At 38.6% G+C, this 21,674-nt stretch overlaps 1 protein-coding gene across 1 annotated transcript; it reads right to left on the reverse strand.

The window, feature by feature from the left end:
• Window positions 1-830: 830 nt before the first annotated feature.
• LOC140940272 (DNA-directed RNA polymerase III subunit RPC5-like) lies at window positions 831-21,338 on the reverse strand. The gene is made up of 23 exons (XM_073389195.1): window positions 21,283-21,338; window positions 21,144-21,194; window positions 19,171-19,248; window positions 17,743-17,873; window positions 16,683-16,765; window positions 15,899-16,009; window positions 15,342-15,382; window positions 14,141-14,260; window positions 13,370-13,452; window positions 11,907-11,951; window positions 11,301-11,392; window positions 10,554-10,692; window positions 10,153-10,234; window positions 9,723-9,782; window positions 9,245-9,280; window positions 9,070-9,137; window positions 7,378-7,431; window positions 6,509-6,573; window positions 5,462-5,773; window positions 4,968-5,062; window positions 3,755-3,835; window positions 2,535-2,660; window positions 831-1,369 (listed from the first exon to the last, which is right to left on the reverse strand). The coding sequence occupies exons 1-23, from the start codon at window positions 21,319-21,321 to the stop codon at window positions 1,292-1,294; spliced, it is 2,070 nt and encodes a 689-aa protein (XP_073245296.1). The 5' UTR covers window positions 21,322-21,338; the 3' UTR covers window positions 831-1,291.
• Window positions 21,339-21,674: the final 336 nt, after the last annotated feature.

Genomic DNA, 21,674 nt, shown 5'->3' on the forward strand with positions numbered 1-21,674 from the left:
TTCAAAAAGTGACCCAAAATTTAGGATATTTTCCATCATCGTTTAATTACTGCAGCCTAGTCCCTAGGCGTTCTCTCTTGATCTGTTGTCCGCACGAAGTCTGGGAGAGAGCGAGTGTCTCTCAGTGACGTCACAGCTCATGGTAGAGTCCAGGAATGACCGAGCCGAAAACGCCTGGGGACTAGGCTGCCTTACTGTTGTCTGTGTGTGTTTTCTCTTTTACCACACCAATATTTTAAAGTATCTTTTAATTTGGACATAGCAGTTTGTATGGGATGGTAAAAGAACCTATATTGCTAGCTTGTAGCGACGTCATGTGAGTCACGTTAGTTGACGAAAACAAATGCGTTTACCTCTGCTTGGAACTAAACTCCTTTTTCATGCAAATTGAAGCTATTGATTCTTTTAAACTCCACGTCGAGCTAGTCTCTGGCTTTTATAAACTATGGATATTCATTGTGAACCTCGGGCTATTTTTATGTTGGTGAATAGAATCCTTCTAGTTGAAAGTTCACACTGTTTCTTATCAATATTGTAAGTGCCAGACTCTCTTCTCCGCAGAGGCTTCTACGTGAGGGAAGAATGGAAAGGAGAGAAGTGTTTGTACTCTTACGAGCAGTTTATTTCACCTTCCCCCAACCCTCCCAACCTCGTTCCCAGGTTCTCTCTACCTGTAAGAGAGAATCCTGGGAACGAGGTTGTCTCTCCCCGAGTGGGGAGGGGAGGCAGACTTTGGATACCTCTGAGAAGAAGTGTGGGGATGTATTTGCTGCAATAGAAATTAAGACAAATCGCTTTATTATTAAAGAGTTCCTTTTATTTTCAATGAAAAAAAATCATTGATTTAATATAAACCTCATAATAAATACTTTTGTTTCTCCGTCCGACTTTTGGTTGATCATGTCTGTGAACACTTTAGTGCTGATAAAAGTTTTCATATTTAAAAAGTCGACTTTCTCGAGGATTGAGACATTTCTGTCCTTTCTCAGTGCGAATTTGAAATGTATATTTTTCACGCTTCATTTTCTCGGTTAAGGTCCTCGATAAACAAACTTCTTGCACAACAATAATTCAAGGCAAGCTTCCAAGAAACTTATCGTGAGTGTACTTTCAAAAAAACATTTGACCTTGAAATCTTCGCCAGGCTGCTTTGAAGCACACATCAAGTTTTCGACCCTCTTCTTTTTTAAGGGTCGCGCGACCAGATGAAGCACGCACCGGGACGCGTGACAAGGGCAGAGCGCAAGCCTTCTCAATGCTCGTCTCACGTTTGCAAGCAGAACCGAGGAGGTTAAGGACCTACAAGCATGCTTGATGTTCCTCGTAGAAACCACTGCATATGATTGTTGCCATAACGCTCAAGAAGATCCTAAGGAAAGAGTAACAAAACAAATTTTAAGATCTGTTCCTTGTAGCCTTATTTACGGCTAAACATGACAAATCTAAACTTTAACGGTCACTAAGGCTTCTTAGATAGTCTTTAGAGGCGTTTTGACCCAAACGGCCAGATCTGAACACTTTTGTTCCACAAACAAATCGGTACGACAGTTGTCAACACTTTCGGATCAATTAAGGTTCAAGGGAAACTGCCCACCTACCCCCCCCCCCCCCTAAGCCAACATTTTACCCTAAGTGAGAAGTAAGTGTTAATGTTGTCTTAGGGGAGGGGTAGGGGGGTTTCGCTCTTTTTCCTGCTCGCATGTGCCCCTTCCCAACAATCAGTGAACGGCCGGAACAGGCGTGATCCTTACTGGGGTGCTGGTTGAGGACGAGGTTTTCTCCTCTTTCCCTCTCCCTCACTTCTTCCTTATTTTTTCCCGCTCTCTGACTTCGCGTCGCACCCCACTATCTGAGCGCCTGAAACAGGCAATCCAAAATCAGTGTGCACTACACAAGGAGTGATATATCACTAGGGTTTTGGAACAGGGGATGCCCAAAACGCAGAGATACCCATATCACTGTAACACTGGTCTACTAAGCAGGAGGCCTGGGCTCAACCCGGCCCGGAACATCAACCGGGGCCTTTAAAAAAGGTAAGTTCACACAGGTCACAGGGAAGTGAGGTTAAGCGGTTGGTCTTGTCTCCTTCATCTTTTGTTCTCCTCCATTAAACATAAAGGTCAGGAGAGGGTAGGAAATAACCCCTCAGTAAGGAATGTCATGATTGTTAAGCAAACACTCGCTAACAGTTCTATAAGAAATGTATGGAAGAAAGTGAAAACTGAGTCCCGCTGAAGAACACCTTCTTGTGAAGTGGGTTCCTTGCAAAAAATTATTACACGTTTTTGAGCGATGCACGTCAACCGGAAGTGGACTTCCTACATCATTTAACAACCCTTTTGCCCAAATATTTGGGCAAATCGTCTCTAAAAGAGTTAAGACACCTAGAATTACAAATTTGGTAATTAGGGCTCACTTCCGGTTGACTTGCGTGTCTTAAAAACATCTTTGCTTGAGCTCCCTATTATTCAATATTATACAGTGTGGAGAATATACATGCTGATGTTCGGATTAAACAGATAAATTTTATCAACCTGTTGGACTATCATCCAGTCCTTTCTGCTGGGTGAGGGAAGGTTTTGTTCTGCTACTTTGGTATTGAACTCTTTTCTGGTCAATGACCAAGATTTGCTGAACATATCCAGGACCACGGCTCGATACTAACACAGATGGCAAAAATACAAACGTTAGAATTCAGCTAAGACGGTGATACATGGTGCATTCTGGGATCGTTTGGGTAACACTGTGAGCTGTGATTGATTAATCGGTACCTATGGAAACCAGTGACCAATCAAAAACCCGAATCAAACCTATGGAAACCAGTGACCAATCAAAGACCCAAATGCTTCCAGACAGCCTAATGATGACGACTGTCTAACTATTGAAATTATGAATCTATGAAAATCATATATGTGAACTGCGGAGTGAAGAATTGTTTGAAGGAAGATCATCGCAGTTATATATATTGTAGGCAGTGTTTTTTGTTACGCTGTACACCATAGCTCTAACGACCAAGTACGTGCATAAAACACTTACACACTACCATTTAAACGACTGCTTTTCTACTCTACATTTCTTAAGTGCCGTTATTTTTACTAAATAGTATTTTACAAGCGAAAATTAGTATTTTTCTTTTACTGCAATGAAACAAGACGAATCTAACATAAGGATATGGTCGCAGTATATCGCATAGCTCTTACGCCGGCACAAAAACCATACCAGATAGGGCTTCTGTTCACATATAAGGTCGGTGGTTTTTAGCGCGATTTCTGTGACGGGGAGAAGTTGACCCGCGCCAACCTTGAGAGTGCATCGTCAGATATTAGAGTGATGGATAGGTTATGTGCCACACCTAGCCTGTTCCAGGCTCCAAGATGTGCAAGTGGTGCAGTCATTCAGTAAGAAGTTATGCGAAAAACGCGCGGGAGATGGCCCCTTTCACAGGTCGCGCGCGTCTTATTTTCGCTTTGTTTGTTTTATTTACACCCCCACTATACTATCTGAGAGCCTGGTAAAGGCTATGTTACACATTGGTACAGTGTGAAAAGGTATTCGGACAGTAGCGGAAGTGAATAAACAGGAGCACGCGCTGGAATCCGCCGAGACGGAAGTAAATGTACAGGAGTGAGAACTGGGATCTAGTTCACCACACCCTCTCGGATAACTGCTTCTGCAGGAAGTTCGATGTGTGTGAACGCTGTTGCTGTTCAGCTATCCAGTTTAGTGTAAATATAACCTAAATCATCATCTTCACCTGATCTGACGAATCTCCTATGCTTCTGAAGGCAAAGAATCTCCGTGACTGCGTGTCAATACTCAGAGCTGCTGGTGGCCACTGTAAATCAACAATGAAAGAACAAAGATCAACTCTCAAGCGAACCAGTGAAAAGTCTTTAGGGCCAAAGTACGTGGTTTGCGTGGATCTTCAACCGCCAAACGTGACTAAAGCATCATCCTTTGACGCGCTTCATGCTCGACCAAGGAATGTACAAAATTATCACCAGTTTTGCGAGCCATTCTTTACAAAGCAGGAAGTAAACAAAATAAAAGAAAACTTTTAAGCTCATAGTAGAGATTTCAGAAAGGTGTCTTGATTTTCAATTTGCCCTTTTAAGACGCACCATGGTGGGTGCCCAAGTACAGTTCATTTCTACAAGTATCAACAGACGATGACTACGACTTGCGCCTCCCTTTTGCAAACGTTTCGACATGCAGCCATTAACCTACGTGCAAAGGGAGGCAACAACTCCCACCATTGTAGGGCGGATGCAACAACTCCCAACAACGTTTGGACCTGCAGTGCATCATGGGAAGGGTACAACCCAGAAGACTTTGGAGATCACCTTTAATGCGCGTGCGTGGCCCCAACAATGTTGGAAGTGCTGTACAATTGGATCCAACATTGTTGCGCTCGCTACGCTTCGGCGATCACGGAACAAAAGAAATGCTGGGAGTTGCTGGCTTAGAAGTTTGGCCGGTTTCAAACTTTGCGCACCAACTCCCAACAACAAGCAACAACATGCAACAGGGAAAGCAAACGGATACAACGTGTAACATCAACAATGATGGGAGTTGTTGGCCAACAATGATGCGTCTGTTTGCACGGGGCTTTAGCCAGGACAGAGAAAAGTGGTTTACAGTCATTTGGATACAAAGTTGTTTTGATTGAAGTTTGTTCACGCGCAAACTATACTTAAAAAGATCAAAATTTCACCACTTGAGTTCGTATCGAAAAGACTTGAATAGAAACAACTTTGTATCGAAACGACCGATTTTCAGGAAAAAATACGCTGTCTTGGATTGAAGCCTAAAAAGTCAACATATTGACAGACCGTAATGAACCACTCAACTACAAAGTGACAAGTTTGTAGAGGTGACCCTGCATTTCTTATAGTAATGAATATATTTAACAATTTTTTTTCTAGTTCTCAGAAGGGAACAATATCCATAAAAACGTTCTGCGCTACCTTCAGGTCAATCTCTGTCGCTCCAGCATTGATTATCGCTTTCTCAAGTAAAACATCAGGTACTCCAGCACACAGAGGATCTCCAGGACTGCTTGCTAACAAGAAAATAGCCACAGTAAGCATAGGGTCTGGAAAGGGAGTCATGATCCCGCATACCCGCTCTTTTTTTACGGGAATCCCGATTCCCGAATTTCTGTCATCGCTATCCCGAAAATGTTTTTCAGTTCAGTAGCTGTTGGGTTTGGTACCTCGTAATAAACGTGAATTAAGATATCTTTCAAGATAGAAGAATTTTCTGAAATTTGAAGAAAATCAAGGCAACCTAAATACCATAGGATTCTTTGGCAGCAAGATTCACTCTAGCAATCGTGAGGAAGTGAAGGGAATGGAATGAGGATAGGTATTTGGTTCACGGAGGAGGAGCGTTGCGCGACGACGCTAAAGGATAGTACTTACCTAATCAGAAAATAGAAAAATTACCACACGCAACTCACCTGTTTGCCGAAGAAGCAAAAGCTTTTTAAATTCCGCAAAACTTAGAACAGTTCGGTGCAATTTTTCTCGAACAAATTCCTGTAATACTTTTAATGCGTCCGCAAAATGTTCTCCATTAGCCACTGGCATGGGCTCTTTCTTGATCGCATGATTAACATTATTACTAGTCACTTCTTTGCAGTCTACTTCCATTGGAGAATGTTCCTCTGAATTTGGTCCTTCGTTCGTTAAATCATTGTTCATAATATGATTCACTTTAGATTTCGACGGCTTGGAAAGTTTTTTATTTTCTGTGCTGGTAGAAGGATCAGCTGAAACGGAAAGGAAAAATTGTCCTGAGAGAAAACTCTCCAATCTGGAGGTGGGGAGCTACCACGTAGGTCATAACGGGAAACCTTAATATAATATGACCTCGCCTATTTAACTTACAAGATAGCTGTGCAAGATGTTGTATGCGGTTGCATTTCCACAACCACCCTTGGGGACTCCCATATCGAAGTGACCGGGTTGCTTGTCGTCTCGCTTTGGGGTGTAAATTGCAGATTTTGGTCTCACTTAGGGTGTTTGGGATGGAAAGTCACTGTATTTGCCCATTCAGGTATCCCTTAGTACTGTGCATTAAGAAATTTACAAAAAATGCCCCGACACTAACCACAATGCTCAAAACTAAGGTCGAACACCACGGGTCTCACTGCCAAGTTTTGAACATTTTGACATCATTTCTATGGTCTGTAAGGGCATAGACTATGGAAAATTAATTGTCGTTGATTTGTTTTGACATTGACGGTGCTTGGTGTCGATTTCCGTTAAAGTTTCTGGGAAATTTGTGAGCTCAAGAACGAGAAAAAAAAAAAACGCGTCAACATAATATCATTTCTATGGTCTGTACTCTTGTTGACCGAAGCTCTCCAGCAATCAGCGCGTGAGAAATCGCCAAGTTATTGTAAAATTTAATTAGAAACCCGTCTAACAAGCACCACATTATAAGACCAGACACATTCGACTGTACTGTACAGAACTTGACCAGGATTCAAATTAACACTTACAACTGTTTATCCGTTTGATGTCTCCTATCTTTTCATGCTTTGGGAAATTAAGCTGTTTTTGAAGCCTATGGGAAAAAAGAACGATAAAATTTCACATCCCAACAAACAAAACGTTTCAACATTTACAGGTCTCATGTCGAACTAAGTGAATGAAACATGTACGTTACAAATTCTCACAAAATACGGTTGAGCCTCTATTTAAACAGAACCTCTTCATGTCGGTGAGCACTAAACAGAGGTTTGACCAGGATTTATACAAAAAATTGCAACCATTTTTTTAAGGACTTTTCAAGGACCACATTAGATTTTCAATCACCACCTACCAGGACGGTAATTTTACAGATTGTACAGAAATGCCTATTCCTAGTCCATTCTAACAAGACTTTAAGGCTTGAACTGTTTGCTTAACCAATTTCTCTACATTTTTCAGTACACTTGTCTTAAATTCATGATAGTTAATTCTTGACTAAAACAAAAAACGCGTTATGTAAATCACCCTTAACTTCTCTTAGTTATGATTTATATTCTGTTTTGGACAACCAAAAAGCATTTTAAAAAGCACTAAGCCACTACGCTGAAAGTTGAAGAAAATTCAAGTACTTTTCAAGGACTTTTACAGAAATGTAAGGACTTTTCAACGAAAAATGGAATTGTCAATTCAAGGACTTTCCCTAAATTTAAGGACTTTTCAAGACTGGGTGAACACTGTTGACTGTAAAAAACCAAAATGCACTAAGAACTGATGCAAGGCCAGATGCCTCTTCAAAACACAACCTTGTTATGTTATTATATTCCTGTAATTTCCTGTAATGTCCATCACATAGTAACATCAATAACTAAATTCTGAAAACAAAATTAGTAATTCTTACGCTTGGCATTTGGCTTCCCATAAGGTAAGCTGTTGTTTATATACATCTGGATGTCTGTTGAAACCAAAAAATAAAACAAAAAATCCCTTCACTTCATATTTATTCCAGGGAAGAAGAGTATCCCGGATCTATCCCCCTTCACATCAAAATGCTACATTTTTTATATCATGTGGCTAAATGTAATTTAGGAGAGGTTAAACAAAAGACAAAGCTGGCCAGCAGTCTTAAACTCTTATAAGACATGTATGCAAGACAGTCTCAGGACATTTGCAGAACCTCAGTAAGTTTACAGTGATTTTAGTGAGGTCAATTCTTTTTGCACACGTTACCTTTTGCAGGCATTTACTTCAGTCATTTTGCTCCAAGTGCTCTATCACTCTGGACATGTCTTGGTAAGTACCTTGTGGTACTTAATTTTGTGTTTTTCACAATTGTAAAAAAAAAATCGCTAAATTAAAGACCTGGGAATAAAAATCCTTGTGAAATTTAAACACGCAAAATTTAATACCCAGAATTTGCAAAGAATGCTGATTTCACATATGGAGTACATAATCTAGCTATCATCTTTATCTGAATCGCTAGATTCATACAAAAAAGAACAAAACAAAGAAATATGCATTTTTTTTGTTCCAGTTTATCTAGGAAGTTTTAAAGTTGAGAACAATAATAATTTATTGAATCTCGAAATTTAATGCCCCTTTAATGCCCCTACTTGAATTGCAAAAATAAACCCCCTGCAAAAAGCTGTCATTCCAAAACTGGAAAATTAAGTACCAATAAGAAATCTACAAAACTCTTGGCTGAAGTTTTAAGTGCAACAGTGCCTGGTGGTTGCCGCTCACAGGGTTTATTTTTATTTACTTATTTATTGAAATCAATATTTATCCAGGAGCATCCAAGTTAGCAGACCTAGTTTAAATGGAACCCTGACACAAACAAAACAAAGACATTAAAACATTTAAAAAACTGCATTATTCTAAAAGATTTCAGCTGCTGTGGGTCTCTGGTGAGCACCAACAAGTATAATGTTAGTTTTCTCGAGATTGCATTAAAAAATTGGTGTGAAGCCAGCCAAGGACATTAGTTAGGCCACTAGTTAACTGAGTTTGAATTTCACTGACAGACTTGATTAGATAATAAATACGAGTATCATCAGCATAAAGCTAGTCAATGCTACATCCTTGAACTACCAGAGGCAAGTTATTTATATATTGATAAAATAGTAAAGGGCCAAGTACGCTAACCTGGGGAACCCCGGAAGATATAGGCAGCGGCTGAGGTTCAGACAAGACCCCATTGGTGCAAACACTTTGGGTGCGCATGGTTAAATAGGACCTAAACCACTGGACAGCAGAGGGACTCATTCCGAGTGAATTTAACTTATCTAACATGATGATACACGTGTAAAAGGCTTTGCTAAGGTCTAGGAATATTATGCCAGCTAATAGTCCTTTGTCAATGTTCTGCAGCAGAGTGTTCGTCACATAGTTGTAACTTACAGTTACCTTCCACGCTGCCTTGTAGCTCCCTTACTTTGCCCAGGCGCCTTTCCACCACAAATAATGTTGGTGATAGGTTTAAACAAAAAATGACTGGCACAAACGCTTGGGAAAGTAACTCTCGACAATGTTTATAGTTCAACAGTAACAACCAGCTTTGTATGTAGTAATGGATAGCACAATGATGACTTACTTTTGTATAAACTCCACGTCATGAGGTAGCACAAACTCCCAACCCACTGCAATTCTCATTCGAGCCATCTAAATCACAATAACAATAGAAAAATCAATCAACAAAGTTTCAATAACATCCATCATAGCTAATGTGTGTGTGTGTTTTTAAATCGATTAAAAGTCTTTCTACAAACCTGATCTAACATTTCCTTGATGTCCTCAGATGGTAGCTAACCAAAATAAAAGACAAAAAATTAATACATTTTTATAGAGTAACCTCTCAGCTGGAAAAGGTATGATTTAATGTTTAGTCTACCATGTTAAGACTTATTTATTGTTGATAGAGATTACAGACAAATTGAAGAATTGAATCATTAAAATATAGCAGTAAAATGCTTAAACAAGCAACAAATTATTCAAACATTTAATTGTTCATGACGAGATCTAAAAATTTTTCAAGAGGCAATCCATTTACATCTTGGCCTTCTTAAGCCAAGATATGCATCAATAACATAGTTGCAGTGTTACAGAATAACTTTTTTTGTATTGCTACCAACACTGAACCATTACATTACTGTTTCTTTTGACGACACAGAGACAGTGTACATCATTTGGTCTTTCAAAGTAATACTGATGGGTATGATGGGGTTATAGTATCTTTACATGTCTTACCTTGGTGACTGTCTTTATGTCTTGCCGAACAACTACTCTACTCTGGTTAAATCTCCACATCTACAAAGAATTTACAATTCAGGATTTTTTTTTTCGTACCCAGAAACCTTACTTCATGTTATGGCAGGGTAAAAAAAAAATAAAAGCTGACAAGATTAAGGAAAGAGCCAATGGACTAATTTATAATGGCACATCATAATTATTTTAAATCAAATTCAATTACTTCTGTTAAAACCATATTTAACTTACAGCAGACCATGTTTAGCTGGATTATTTTTGCAACCCCATTCTAGACTAGAGTGCTTGAAAACTGCATGCTTTGAGTAGTTAACTTTGCATCTGATAATTATCTTTAAACACAGAGACTGAGCGAACCCCGGTCACTATAATTATGCTGTTAGTTTGAAGGTTGAAAGAGCTGGTTACTCACTATATAATCTCTTCCTCTGCATAGAATATCTGCAGGTATTCCACTGTTAGGACTAATGCTTCCCTCAGGATACAATAACTCACTTTAGGAGAAATCCAGAATTACGTCAGCTCAGATATAATTTTATACATATGATACATTATTATATGTTTTGACATGAAGTACTACTGAGAGTTTTAACAAGTTGTGCTGTACTTGCACTCGTACTTTGCTGTACCACATTCAAAGTTGAATGAAAATTCAAGGACTTTTCAAGACTATGCAAACCCTGGTCACCATAATTATGCAGTTAGTTTGAAGATTCAAAGAGCTGGTTGACAGATTTGGTTTTTGTAATATCAACAATACCATACACCTTTCAATTAGTAACTTTAGTTTCAATTGTTAATGTTTAATTTTACCTTTTAACCACCCAACAGCCCTGTACGAGAACAGCATACTGTTGAACACATTTCAGCACTACAACCTCCTTGGCTGCTTGAGACAGTGTTCGAGCTGGAGACAGCAATCGACAGAGCTGAGAGAAGCTGATTACTTTAGCTACAGAATGTAAAATCCATCCACCAATCAATAAGTCAATATAATAAATCTTTTTGTTTCCTTAACTAGAAATGAGTTATCTAAGCTGAACTGAAAAAAAAGGTTGACTTGTAAGTGACTGAGCATCATTTTAACTGGACTAACAGAGTTTATTAATATGTTTTAACCACAAAGATAAATCATGTGATGTGTTGTGACAAAACTTGTCTGTTGAATAGTTATTATTTTTATCAGGTGGGTAGTGTTAACTTCCTTTTGAACAACAATAGGCTTGGTGGAGAGAGACAACATTGTAGCAAAATAATATTCACTTCTTGTCCACCAAGAAAATGATATGACAGAAGAGACTGGTCAATAAGCAAACAAGCTGTAGTTTTTTTGAGGTGACACACGTGTGCAACACCAACAATCTTCCTCCACTTTATTGTGCTTTGACTGGGGAGAGTCAATTACTTTATCAGATGCCATTTAATCTACATGAGTATTAAAAAAGGTGCAGTCTGCCTATACTACTATCCTGATTAGCCATGTACAGGGTGTTTCAAATACATGAAGGCAGATCTAAAAAAGGCAATGACTTAACACTGTACTGTTTCAAATAACCTCACCGTTAATAAGAAGGGCTTTGACTTGATCAGGTAAATCCATAGTTTTAAGTTGTGTCATTGACAAAACATTGCTTGGTAAACGGGGTTCGGAGCTGTTGGAAAAATTTATGATAGCAACAAAGTTGTAAAACTAGCAAAAATTAGGCACAAAGGTGAGTTATTTCAGTGTGAATGTCAATGTCAGCATTGTAAGGACAACAAGATCATAGCAGACAATGAGACTGCAGTAAAGATTTTAACCCACTTATATGGAATATATAATATTTATAGAGAGCGGCAACTATTCATAGGTATTTGTACATATGTACAATGCCTAAAACATTTTCAAAAAAAAATGTAATCCTTCACAGTACAAACAATAATCTTGTACATAACCTAAACAAAATCAGCTGAGCATTATGCACAACATAAATAAAAACACAACATGAACATATGCAAACTGGAGCCATCAAGAGGTAGTAAAAAACCAGGGTTTTGGTCATAGAGGGGCAAATCCCTCACCCACAAAGCCAAAAATTCTTAAACCCCAGGATACAAAGAACGGCATGCTACCTTGTTAATGCTTCTGACTTAAAAGTAGAATTCAAGAGAAAAACTTATTTTTACCTTTCTTCTTGACTAGTAGAGGGTGTCAATACCTTCAAGTAATCGCTAAAATAAAGAACTCTTTGTCAGGTCAAAGATCATTCAACAGCTTACCAGGTTTTTCACAGGAATTCAATATAGCTGGCTACTTCATATCATGCTTTTATTTCTTTTATACTGTTATTGCTTTGTACATACAGATGACTCCTGATAACATGAACCCTTGCTAACTCAAACCTTGCGCTAACCTCGAACCAAAATCAATTTCCTCTGGAAAAACTCTAACTCTAACCCTTGATAACTCGAACCTCCTGCTAACTCGAAGGAATTTTTGTTTCCCCTCAGATCATTTCCAAATAATTTTACCCGCGATAACTTGAACCATGTTTTGAGCACTTCCAAAGTCGGGAAAAAAACAGTGTGTCGTCCGAAACATTGATTTTGAATTTCCCATTGACGTGTTGTAGGCACATAGTTTACAAATGGAAGCAGATGTTTTTTGTCACAAATCTAACGTGAAACAGCTTTACTACTCAAACGGTAAATGCATGCTCTATTTTTAGGCTATGTTTGTTACGTTACATTCTGATTCATAATCTAGAAGTATCTTTCAATTTTCACTTAATATTTCTACAGTTAAAAGTGATTAAAATGTTCACTGTACAGTAAAAACTGGTTTTTCCCTAACTTCCAGCTATTTGCTTCGAGCTCCCGATAACTCGAACTTTTTTTTTATTTCCCTTGAAGGTTTGAGTTGTCAGGAGTCGACTGAATTTCATTTATTCATTTTTGCAACTATACTTTCATTGGTGGGTCCACACCAGCTATTACACGTAGCTGTCAGAAACTCATGAGGGGTTGAAACATGTAACTCTCATATGTTTGCTTTGTCCGATGCTTGTGAACATTCATTTTTGCATGTACACAGTACAGCTGTACCATAGTTGGAACAAGAAGAAAAGATAACTGACGTGATGTAATCTTGCTTCACGTTCCCGCACCCACTCAAAAAATTGAGAGATACAATGATGGCGACGGCTATGATAACGTCACTTCAAAAGTACATTAGCACTGCTTTAAACTTCACCACATTTATTCCACCTCGTTCAAATCATCAAATGTTAGCGAATTTTTCTGGAGTTGAGTTCTAAAGGACTGTATCAAAATTCAGGAAAGGGAAAACAAGGTCATTGTCCTGTGTTTTGCCCCTATGCGGCCGTCCTATGTAAAATGTGAAATTAGGCATTTTCATGTCGTAGTTGTGCAGTGTCATCTAAAGAACAAAAACAAAAAAGCGTGATGCACGTGCAAAGTTGTTGTTAAACTATTGCTTTTTTGAGGCCATAGCGAGGATTTCCAAATATGGTACTTAGAAAATGAAAATTCACGAGCATTGAATGAAAGTTACACATTTCGACCCCTTACGAGTTTCTGCTGCCATTTTACTGATGTACATAACAAATAAAGTACATTTGAAAGTGTACCTTGCATTCACTTGGAACTCAGGTGAATAAGACTCCATATTTTGGCAGAAAAGTAGGCTATGCTCACTTGCAGCCTCGTGATCCTTGAGGTTTAAAAAATTATAATAATTATCAAAAAAAATTCACCACAGTACATACACCATAATCCTAATTGCCAGCAATACTACTTTCCTATCACATTTACATGTGTATTAATTAGCCCTCTTTGCCTTGGTTGCGAGAATAAGGTGTATGAGCAGAAATTGATTTGTGTGTGGTTGTAACAACATATGTAGTACACTCTGTTCAAAAGATTTGGAGCAGATAATTTTTAACAAATTACTTCTCTATAAAAGGAAATTTTAGCAGTAGAGAAGCAAAAGAAAGTTGTTTTGAAGTCCATTGATGCAAAAATAATACACAGTGCAATGAACATTTCAGTGACAAACATGGTACCAGCAAACAAAAAAACTGGACAGTACGGCATACATTACAAAATTAATCCAGGACCAATGAAAAAAAAAACCCTTTTTACTAGCTTGTATAAATAATCAAAGGGATATTAAGCAATACTCTTGACTTATAGATAGCTCAGAAAAAGCTTTCTTGGTTGGCTATCTGCTCAGCTTTTTGGACCTCCCCTCAGCTAATGACTTCACCTAGAAAAGTGTTACCTTACTAAAATACATGATGCTATGTTTGAGGCCAAACTTTGGCAGTTATGTTATCAATTAGTTTTGCATGCTATTGAGGAGCATTTATGATTTTCCAGGATTACAATACAGCACATACCTGTGGATTATAAAATTGAACTTTTCTCCACGGCTCCTCTGCTTTTTTCTTTTCCAGGTATTTGAAAGACGACAAACGTTGAGCTTTTGCCCGATCTGTTTCAGGGCGGGCAAATTTGACCTAAAGAAAAAAGCTCTTAGTCTTAATCTTCACTAATTTGTTCTTTTCCTATTAAAGTCTTGGAAAACCACTTGATGTTGTGCTGAGTTCAGATTTGCACCATAAATAATTAACCTTCGTGACTGTCTACAGAGTCACACTTAACTATTGTACATAGCCAGCTGGTTTGCCTCCAGCTGGTTGGGATTCTTAACCCTGTTATGTTTGATTTGAATTATTTGTTTCAGTCATTTGCTCAGCCTCACTAGCATAAGTGCTATAAATACTGTTGAGGGTAAATAAAGGAGTTATTATTACTTAACAAAATGAACAGTAAAGAGCAACATACAGAGCTCGAAAAGGTACTGTCCAGTAGTCCAGGACGAAAAGATTTCTTGCTGGGCAAGTAACCTTTAAAGCTTACTTGCCCAATGGGCAAGGGTACGCCAGGCAAGTCATCTGCTAACATAATCATTAATTGAGATGAGCAAGAAGTGGCCTTTGGCAAGCAAAATCTTAGAGCGGCTAACCCAAAGGACAAGCTGGAACTCAAGTTTTTATCGAGCCCTTAACATACAAGTAACTGGCTTACTACAGGCATGTTGAAATCTAATTCAATTTCCAAAATATTTTGTATGCAGTCTTCAGTTAATTCAAAGACAAGGCTGTGCTCAAGAAGAAAATGAAGGAAGTCAAGTGCTCTGAAGCTATGAAATTCAAGGTGCCCAGAAAAACTTAAGATTTTCTTGTCACCCACAAGCAGAAGAACAGCACCACACGCCAATGGGCACTGCAGCTAAAACTGAGACCAAACAGCCATCATTTCGCGATGCCAAGACTGGTTTCTCCATGAAATGATGTCTGAGAAATGAGCACAGAATTCCATACTGATGATGTGTCCCTACTCAAATCTGGGTAGTGCTTCCAATTAGCTGGAGGAAATTCCCTATGTGGCACGTGTCAGCTGTTTTCTCAGGCTACTGTGGCTAGAGAACATCCCTCAAAATGGATGCTCTAAACTTAGAGTGGTTATTCACTCAGCTGTTATTTGAAAACAAGAAAATCAAAACTAGAGCATTGAAGAGTAGTTAACTAAACATACTGTTAAAGGTTTGGCTTCATCTTCCTCATCTTGTGAATCACCTGTTGATAATTTATAGACAAAAACAACAAAAAATTACTCAAGATAGTACTTAAAAGTCTGTTATTTTCCAATACAATCACCAACTATAAACAGGGCTAACACCGCGCCAAGATTTAAAGTTGCTGGGTATATGTAATTAGCAGATGGATTAAGATGTTCTCTTTTTTTTGCATGCATGAAGGAAGCCAGAGGTCATCCTAATAGTAACCAGAGGAAGTCCCTGGTCCCAAGATGGGGAGCACTTTGGAGAATAAGGGGGTTATTAACCCCATTTTCCACAACATTCTTTCGACTAGAGACTAACAAACTAATAATAAAGACATGCGATGGCTAGAGATTAATAAACTTTAGTTGTTCAAAAAATGAGTTACCGGTATACAGTATTTTGCACCTGGCCTTCAGTTTTTTAATTACTTACAGACCTGGTTATAAAATGGTCGTAAAGTGATTCCAGTTTCTACATGGCAACTGTTATCACGAAAACATTGCGTAACATTTAATCTTGTAATGCATACCTTCTTCTGTAAGGCTGGTGTTCTGCCGTACATTTGACTCGCCTTTGTTGAGATACTCAAAACTGGGTCTGAGTTGAAGTGCACCACATATGGGTGTTAGATGAAGCTCTCCTAAAAAACGAAAACATGACTAAGCAGGGTTTTCATTAAGAATTCTAGTAACAGGAGAAACGTGTAACGTTACAGGGGAATATCTTGAAAAAGGCTCCACATCTGAATAAAAATAGTCATAGGCTACCGAACGTTAGCTGGAGACTTTTGTGTAGTTCTCCGATCTGGCTAATGAACACCCTGCTAAGTTAACAAACACTACCATGGAGAACTACTGCTAAGGAGGTTCACTTGGATGATAAACAAAATAAATGATAACTGCAGTAGTAATAACTGAAGGTTATAGACTGCGGGCGACAATGAACCAGGGTCAAAACTCTTTTGCTCCAATGCTGTGCTTTTTATGTGATAGAGGGTCACAACAAGCATGATCAGATTACGAGAAATAGAAGGTACAAATGTGCATGATAAGATTGAGTTCTATCTGTGCCATTCATTCTTAGTGGAAGTCCAAATGAGACTGGCTACATATTATGTGGCTTCCTTCTCTTGCTGCCCACAAAAAAATCAGTTGATAAAAATTAATAATTATAAATAACAATAAATAATCATTAATTTAGTAATTAAATATACTTGGCTAACCGGAAGTGTTTAACAGAAAATTAGTGACCCAGTCTACTGTAAGTTGCACTTATTTATTTTTCACATAGAACAACAGTTACTGTTATCCTACCTTGTCTTAGAACACCAACAGCATAACGATTGGCATCCTCAGTGGCCAGAGATGATGTAAGAACTTGCTTGTCCATCTTATCACTATGATAAAAAACAAAACTTTTGACAATTTTTGACAAATGCATGTAAATTTTAGTCATGTTAAGAGTGATAATTATGCTATTGAAACTGTATAGTTATTATTTAAGACCAAATTTCTACAAGGTCTTCACTGGCAACTGACTGTGAGGATCACATACCCTAGTGGTCATACAATCTCAGCAGAAAATTTTTATCTACTAGCAGGTCAAGCCCCTCTTCTCATTTCAGAGATGGTATCCTTTGTTTTATACGGGGCTTCTGATATTTTGCGCGGTCGCAGACCCACGAAATTCAGGTATTTCCGCGAAATTCCCCAAAAAACGCGAAATACTGCGAAATCCACCAGAAATATTTCCAAATACATGTCAGCAAAACATATTTAATACTTATCTTGGCCATGAGACCTGTTTTATTCACCCCAAACATCCAAATTTATCTTGAAATTTCGTCACTGCAACGAGTAAACAACGTCCCAAAACTACCAGGCGTTTTTAGATGAACGTTGCGAAAAACTGGGCACTAACCATAATGTTAATAGCTTTAGCATTCGCTCATTTCTCGAGCAAACTTTTGTTGAAAGAGCAAATAATTATCACTGATAAAAAAAACGTTAAACAACGCTGGTCATGTCGACGCAAAATTGATCGATTTTAGCGAAATTTGCCCAAAACAATCCAGCGCAATTGGCTGTTTTTTACTGATTGTTTCTTAGCGAAGTTCCTCCCTGAAATTTCCTACGAAATCGGCCAATTTTTCTTCGAAATTTGACTTTTCTCCAGCGAAAATCCCGCGAAATTGGCCGATTTTTCTGTGAATTTTGACTCTTTTCGTGCGAAATCGGCCGATTTTTCCGCAAATTTGCCCCTGAAAATCCCGCGAAATATCAGAAGCCCTGTTTATAGCACAGGCAAAGGACAAAGGAAACCGGAGTTGCAAGCATTTACACGTAGCTAAGCCAATGAAGTTCTGTACAGTACCTTGTAAAAAAGGAACTTTTCTCTTCAGAAGTGGATGATGAGCTAAGGCCATCAACATCGTGAGCAATTTGTTCTCCTCTTGGTCCGTAATAGTTGGCACCACTTGTGTTTATTGCAAGTTCAACTTCAACCTACAAAAGTGATAATAACTGAAAAATTATTAACCTAGCTTATAAGACCACAAAAAGTTAACATTTCAAGTGATAGTCCTTCATTGCAAAAAATGACCAAATATCACTACATGTAAGCTTTGAACGGTCTCTACATCATCCTGCCCTTATTATGATAATTGCCTGCTTCTTTGTAGGTCAAATTAATATTACTGACCAAGCTGATAAGACCACAAAAAGGTTAATATTTCCAGTAATGGTCCTTTATTAAAAAAATGACCAAATACACTGTATCATTGAGCTTTAAAAAGTCTCTACATCATCCTGCCCTTTTCTACGTTGTGATTATTAGCTGCTCCTTTGGGAAGTATACTGCTTGATTTGGTTTAAACAAGCAAGTTGCACAAAACCATGCTTAGTTATTCTTCTACTTCACATGTAATTAACAGTAGTGATGTTCCAATAGTGATATTGTTACAAATAGTTGTGGTAAGTCCTGCAACTCATCTTGTGAAAAAACATGCATCCCAGTCCACAACCAATGAGTCCCAGTAAAAAAAAAGAGTCTGAAATTAAAAATGCTTAGGCCTTTATGTAACCAGACAGTTAATCTGAAGACCGACTCCAAAACTGCGTATTACAGTATACTGAAATTAAAATACAGTCCCTCTATTTTAAAGCACAACAAAGGATAAAGGAAATATACGTTGTTAAACAACAGCCATAATAACTGCCACAGAAATTATGCGAACGGGCCGGATATCTCTACAAATACAGATGTTCAGATCAATCTATCGATCTTTGTATCATACAGGACGCATGCCATGAATAATTTTGCACCTTTGGGGATTTTTAGGCATCAGGGATGCAGGATGCCCACGGCAGGTAACAAAATCACTGTTCCGATCATCAATTCTAATGGATCATCAATCCAAATTTTTAAGCAATGTGATAATTATTGATTGGGGAAAATGTTAAATTGATTATCGTTGGAAAAAAGTAAAATCCCACACGACAATCAGGGACAAAATTGGTTGAGACAATTTGCCCTAAAGGACATTTCAGAGGTCTGCTGGCTTCAAAAGGAAAAAATGAAGCTATCCCTTCCCAACTCCTTCCATTCAATGTTGTACATGTAGCTACACTGTATTTTATAAGAAACAACAAACACCTCTACTTTGAATGGATGGGAGGGGGAGGGATGTGGATTGATTTGTTCTCCAAAGTTTTACCACATGAAGACAGTGTCTCAACAATTTTGCTGCTAATTGTAGCCATCACCAACACATTTTGACAGAACTACATCAAGGTATAATACCTTTTGCTGTTCAGGTTTGATTCGGGCTCCAATATGTGGAACATTATCATAAGTCATGGTTGCTGGACGAACAGGATACTAAAGTAAAAAAAATAAAGAAACTTTAGGTTCATTAAGACTTATTGTTTTACAAGGCTTACTTTATTAACTGCCTGGATATCTACAGGTCACAAAAAGGTAGCTCCAAGTTTGGACCAAAACCAACTATATACACTTGCATGGTAAGATGTGGTCTTTGTGTAAATGCTATGGAATATTCTTAGGTGAATGTCAAGAAGCTCTGCCATTTGTTCTAATGTATTGGTAATTCACTAAAAATAAAAATCAAGGGAGCCCGTTACTTATGAGCCCAGTGGTTACTCTTGGAAACAAATTCTGTCAACTATTTCTTTTCAGGAAGTGGATGGAGATCAGTCTGAAGCATTTGTGTGCAGATATTGTGGCTCAAAGGGTAAAGTACTGACCGTAATAGTGTAACAGACCAATCCTAAGGTAACTGCACTAAATTCAGACGTAAATAATTTCTTTCGTTCAAATACACTAACTGGGCCATTGGTCATGAGTTTAACTCAATCCTTCACCCCTCAAGCAAGGCCTCGTTAACTTTTGTCTTCTTTTTGATCAAGAATGAGAAAAGGAGGCAGTGCCTGAGTTGGGTCAATACTTTCAAGTCACCACAGCTAAAACTTCTAATAATCAGTCTAGTTTTCTCTTATCAAACTAGTGTTTTTCAGTGCGAGCATCTGTTTACTGATAAGCCAATTATCATAACTGAGCCGGCTATTCCAAGCACACAGCTAAAAGGCCTGGGTTTGAAGGACCTTAGGCCCGGTTCAGACGCCGCTCCACTCATGTGCCGAACCTAACTGATGAATTAAGTATGGCAGAAAAGCAGCATCTGAATCAATTTGGTAGTGCAGTTTTAGTATGGTGTGGCAAAAGCATTAAGTTTGACAGAATCTGTCGAACTTAACTTAGGCTTGACACATGGAATGCCATCTGAATCAGATGTTGTGCCAGTGTAGCTCCAAAGTCGAACTTATTCAATTACATTGTAGGTTCAGCACATGAAAAGTACAGTGTCTGAACCAGGCCTTAGTTGAACCATGCAGTCTTCCCGGGGTATGTCAAAATCAAGCAAGCAAAAGAAAGGTCCTGCTAGCTGGATGCCAATACTTCAACAGACTGTTAAATGATAAAGCATGAACTTTACTCTGGTGTGTTCAGCTCTTTCAAGGTTACATTTTAGCCCAACACAGTTCCCATGGTCCATATCCCCCCCCGGGTGGTTACTCGTCATCTCGCCCCCACGTCATTTCACCCCGGTTACTTAGCCCCCTATTCTAGAACGAGGAATATTATATTTGAAGCATGCATGTTTTTGTTTACGGCTTAAAGAATGAGGAATATTACATTTGAAGTGCGCTTGCTTTGCTTTATGGCTTATAGAACAAGGAATATCATGTAAGAAGCATGCTAAATTACTCGAAAATAGGGGGCTAAGTAACTGCAGCAAAATGACTTGGGGGCAAAATGACTGGTTACTCCCTGGCTTAACGAGGTTCACACTTGCTCCTTTCAGCTTATACTGTATGATTATTAAAATAATTACACACTTTTAATATCTTCTGTAGCTGTACAGCACATGCACAAAATGAGATGAATAAACTACCACAGTATTCTTTTATTGCTGTCCAAGATATCTACTGAAGGCTAAGGAGGCTAAAGCCTCTTAAAACAAAAAGCCGGTAACGTAGGATTGACGTGCAATTTTGTGCAACTGTTTTATTTAGGCTTTAGCTTATATAACGTAAGGAGTAAGCGAAGCATCCTAACTATGCTAATATAATTAACACTTAGCTGTAAAACTGCATTACTAGACTTCAAAGCGGGAAAAACAAAATAACATGCTCAAAGCTGCAAGTTTAATTTCCGCATGTTGCAAGTTTGGGAAAGAATTCAGCTGTCCTTACCTGAAACAAGTAGAGATTGTTGGCCAAAGCCTGGGCCAAATAAACGTCCACCTGTTAAAGAGAGCAAGATATATGCTTTATGAACAGTACTGTCTCTTTAAACTGTGCAAGGATCTTCAAAATCGTGAGATAAACAAACCTCCGCAACAACGGGGTCGTCATCCTCTTCGTCCGCCATGTTTTTTCACCATTGTGCACAACACATGCGCAGTACCCACGTGCAAAATTGTTTCCAGACGCTCGTCCCAGTCTACCCTGGGTTACAGAGGTTATTTTTCTCTTAACAAACAGTGAGCACGGCTTAATTCATGCTAGGTATTTCTTAGGTATTTCGGGGCGGCTGTACACAGGGTAGTCAAGTATGAACTCCAGCAACAAGAGAAGAGAGTTTTGGTACTCATCCATCTCACGCAATTTGCCCAATTTTCATATGAATTGGTTGTGCTAAGGGTTCCAGGGTTACAGCGGCACATCCCCACCCAAAATTCCTTAAGTACTCCCCAGGGACTAATTGCTTATAGCTTGCCTGGT

Source organism: Porites lutea, chromosome 6, assembly GCF_958299795.1.
Source record: "Porites lutea chromosome 6, jaPorLute2.1, whole genome shotgun sequence".
Taxonomy (NCBI): Eukaryota; Metazoa; Cnidaria; class Anthozoa; order Scleractinia; family Poritidae; genus Porites; species Porites lutea.

Bases quoted from the DNA above. Each gene is read 5' to 3' on its own strand.
- LOC140940272 (XM_073389195.1), bottom strand. From the start codon at position 21,321: ATGGCGGACGAAGAGGATGACGACCCCGTTGTTGCGGAG. The intron at 13,453-14,140 runs GTATGTGCTGTA...TTAAACCTCAAG, and splicing joins TTCAATTTTATAATCCACAG to GATCACGAGGCTGCAAGTGA. The intron at 5,063-5,461 runs GTGAGTTGCGTG...TTTTCTTGTTAG, and splicing joins TTTGCTTCTTCGGCAAACAG to CAAGCAGTCCTGGAGATCCT.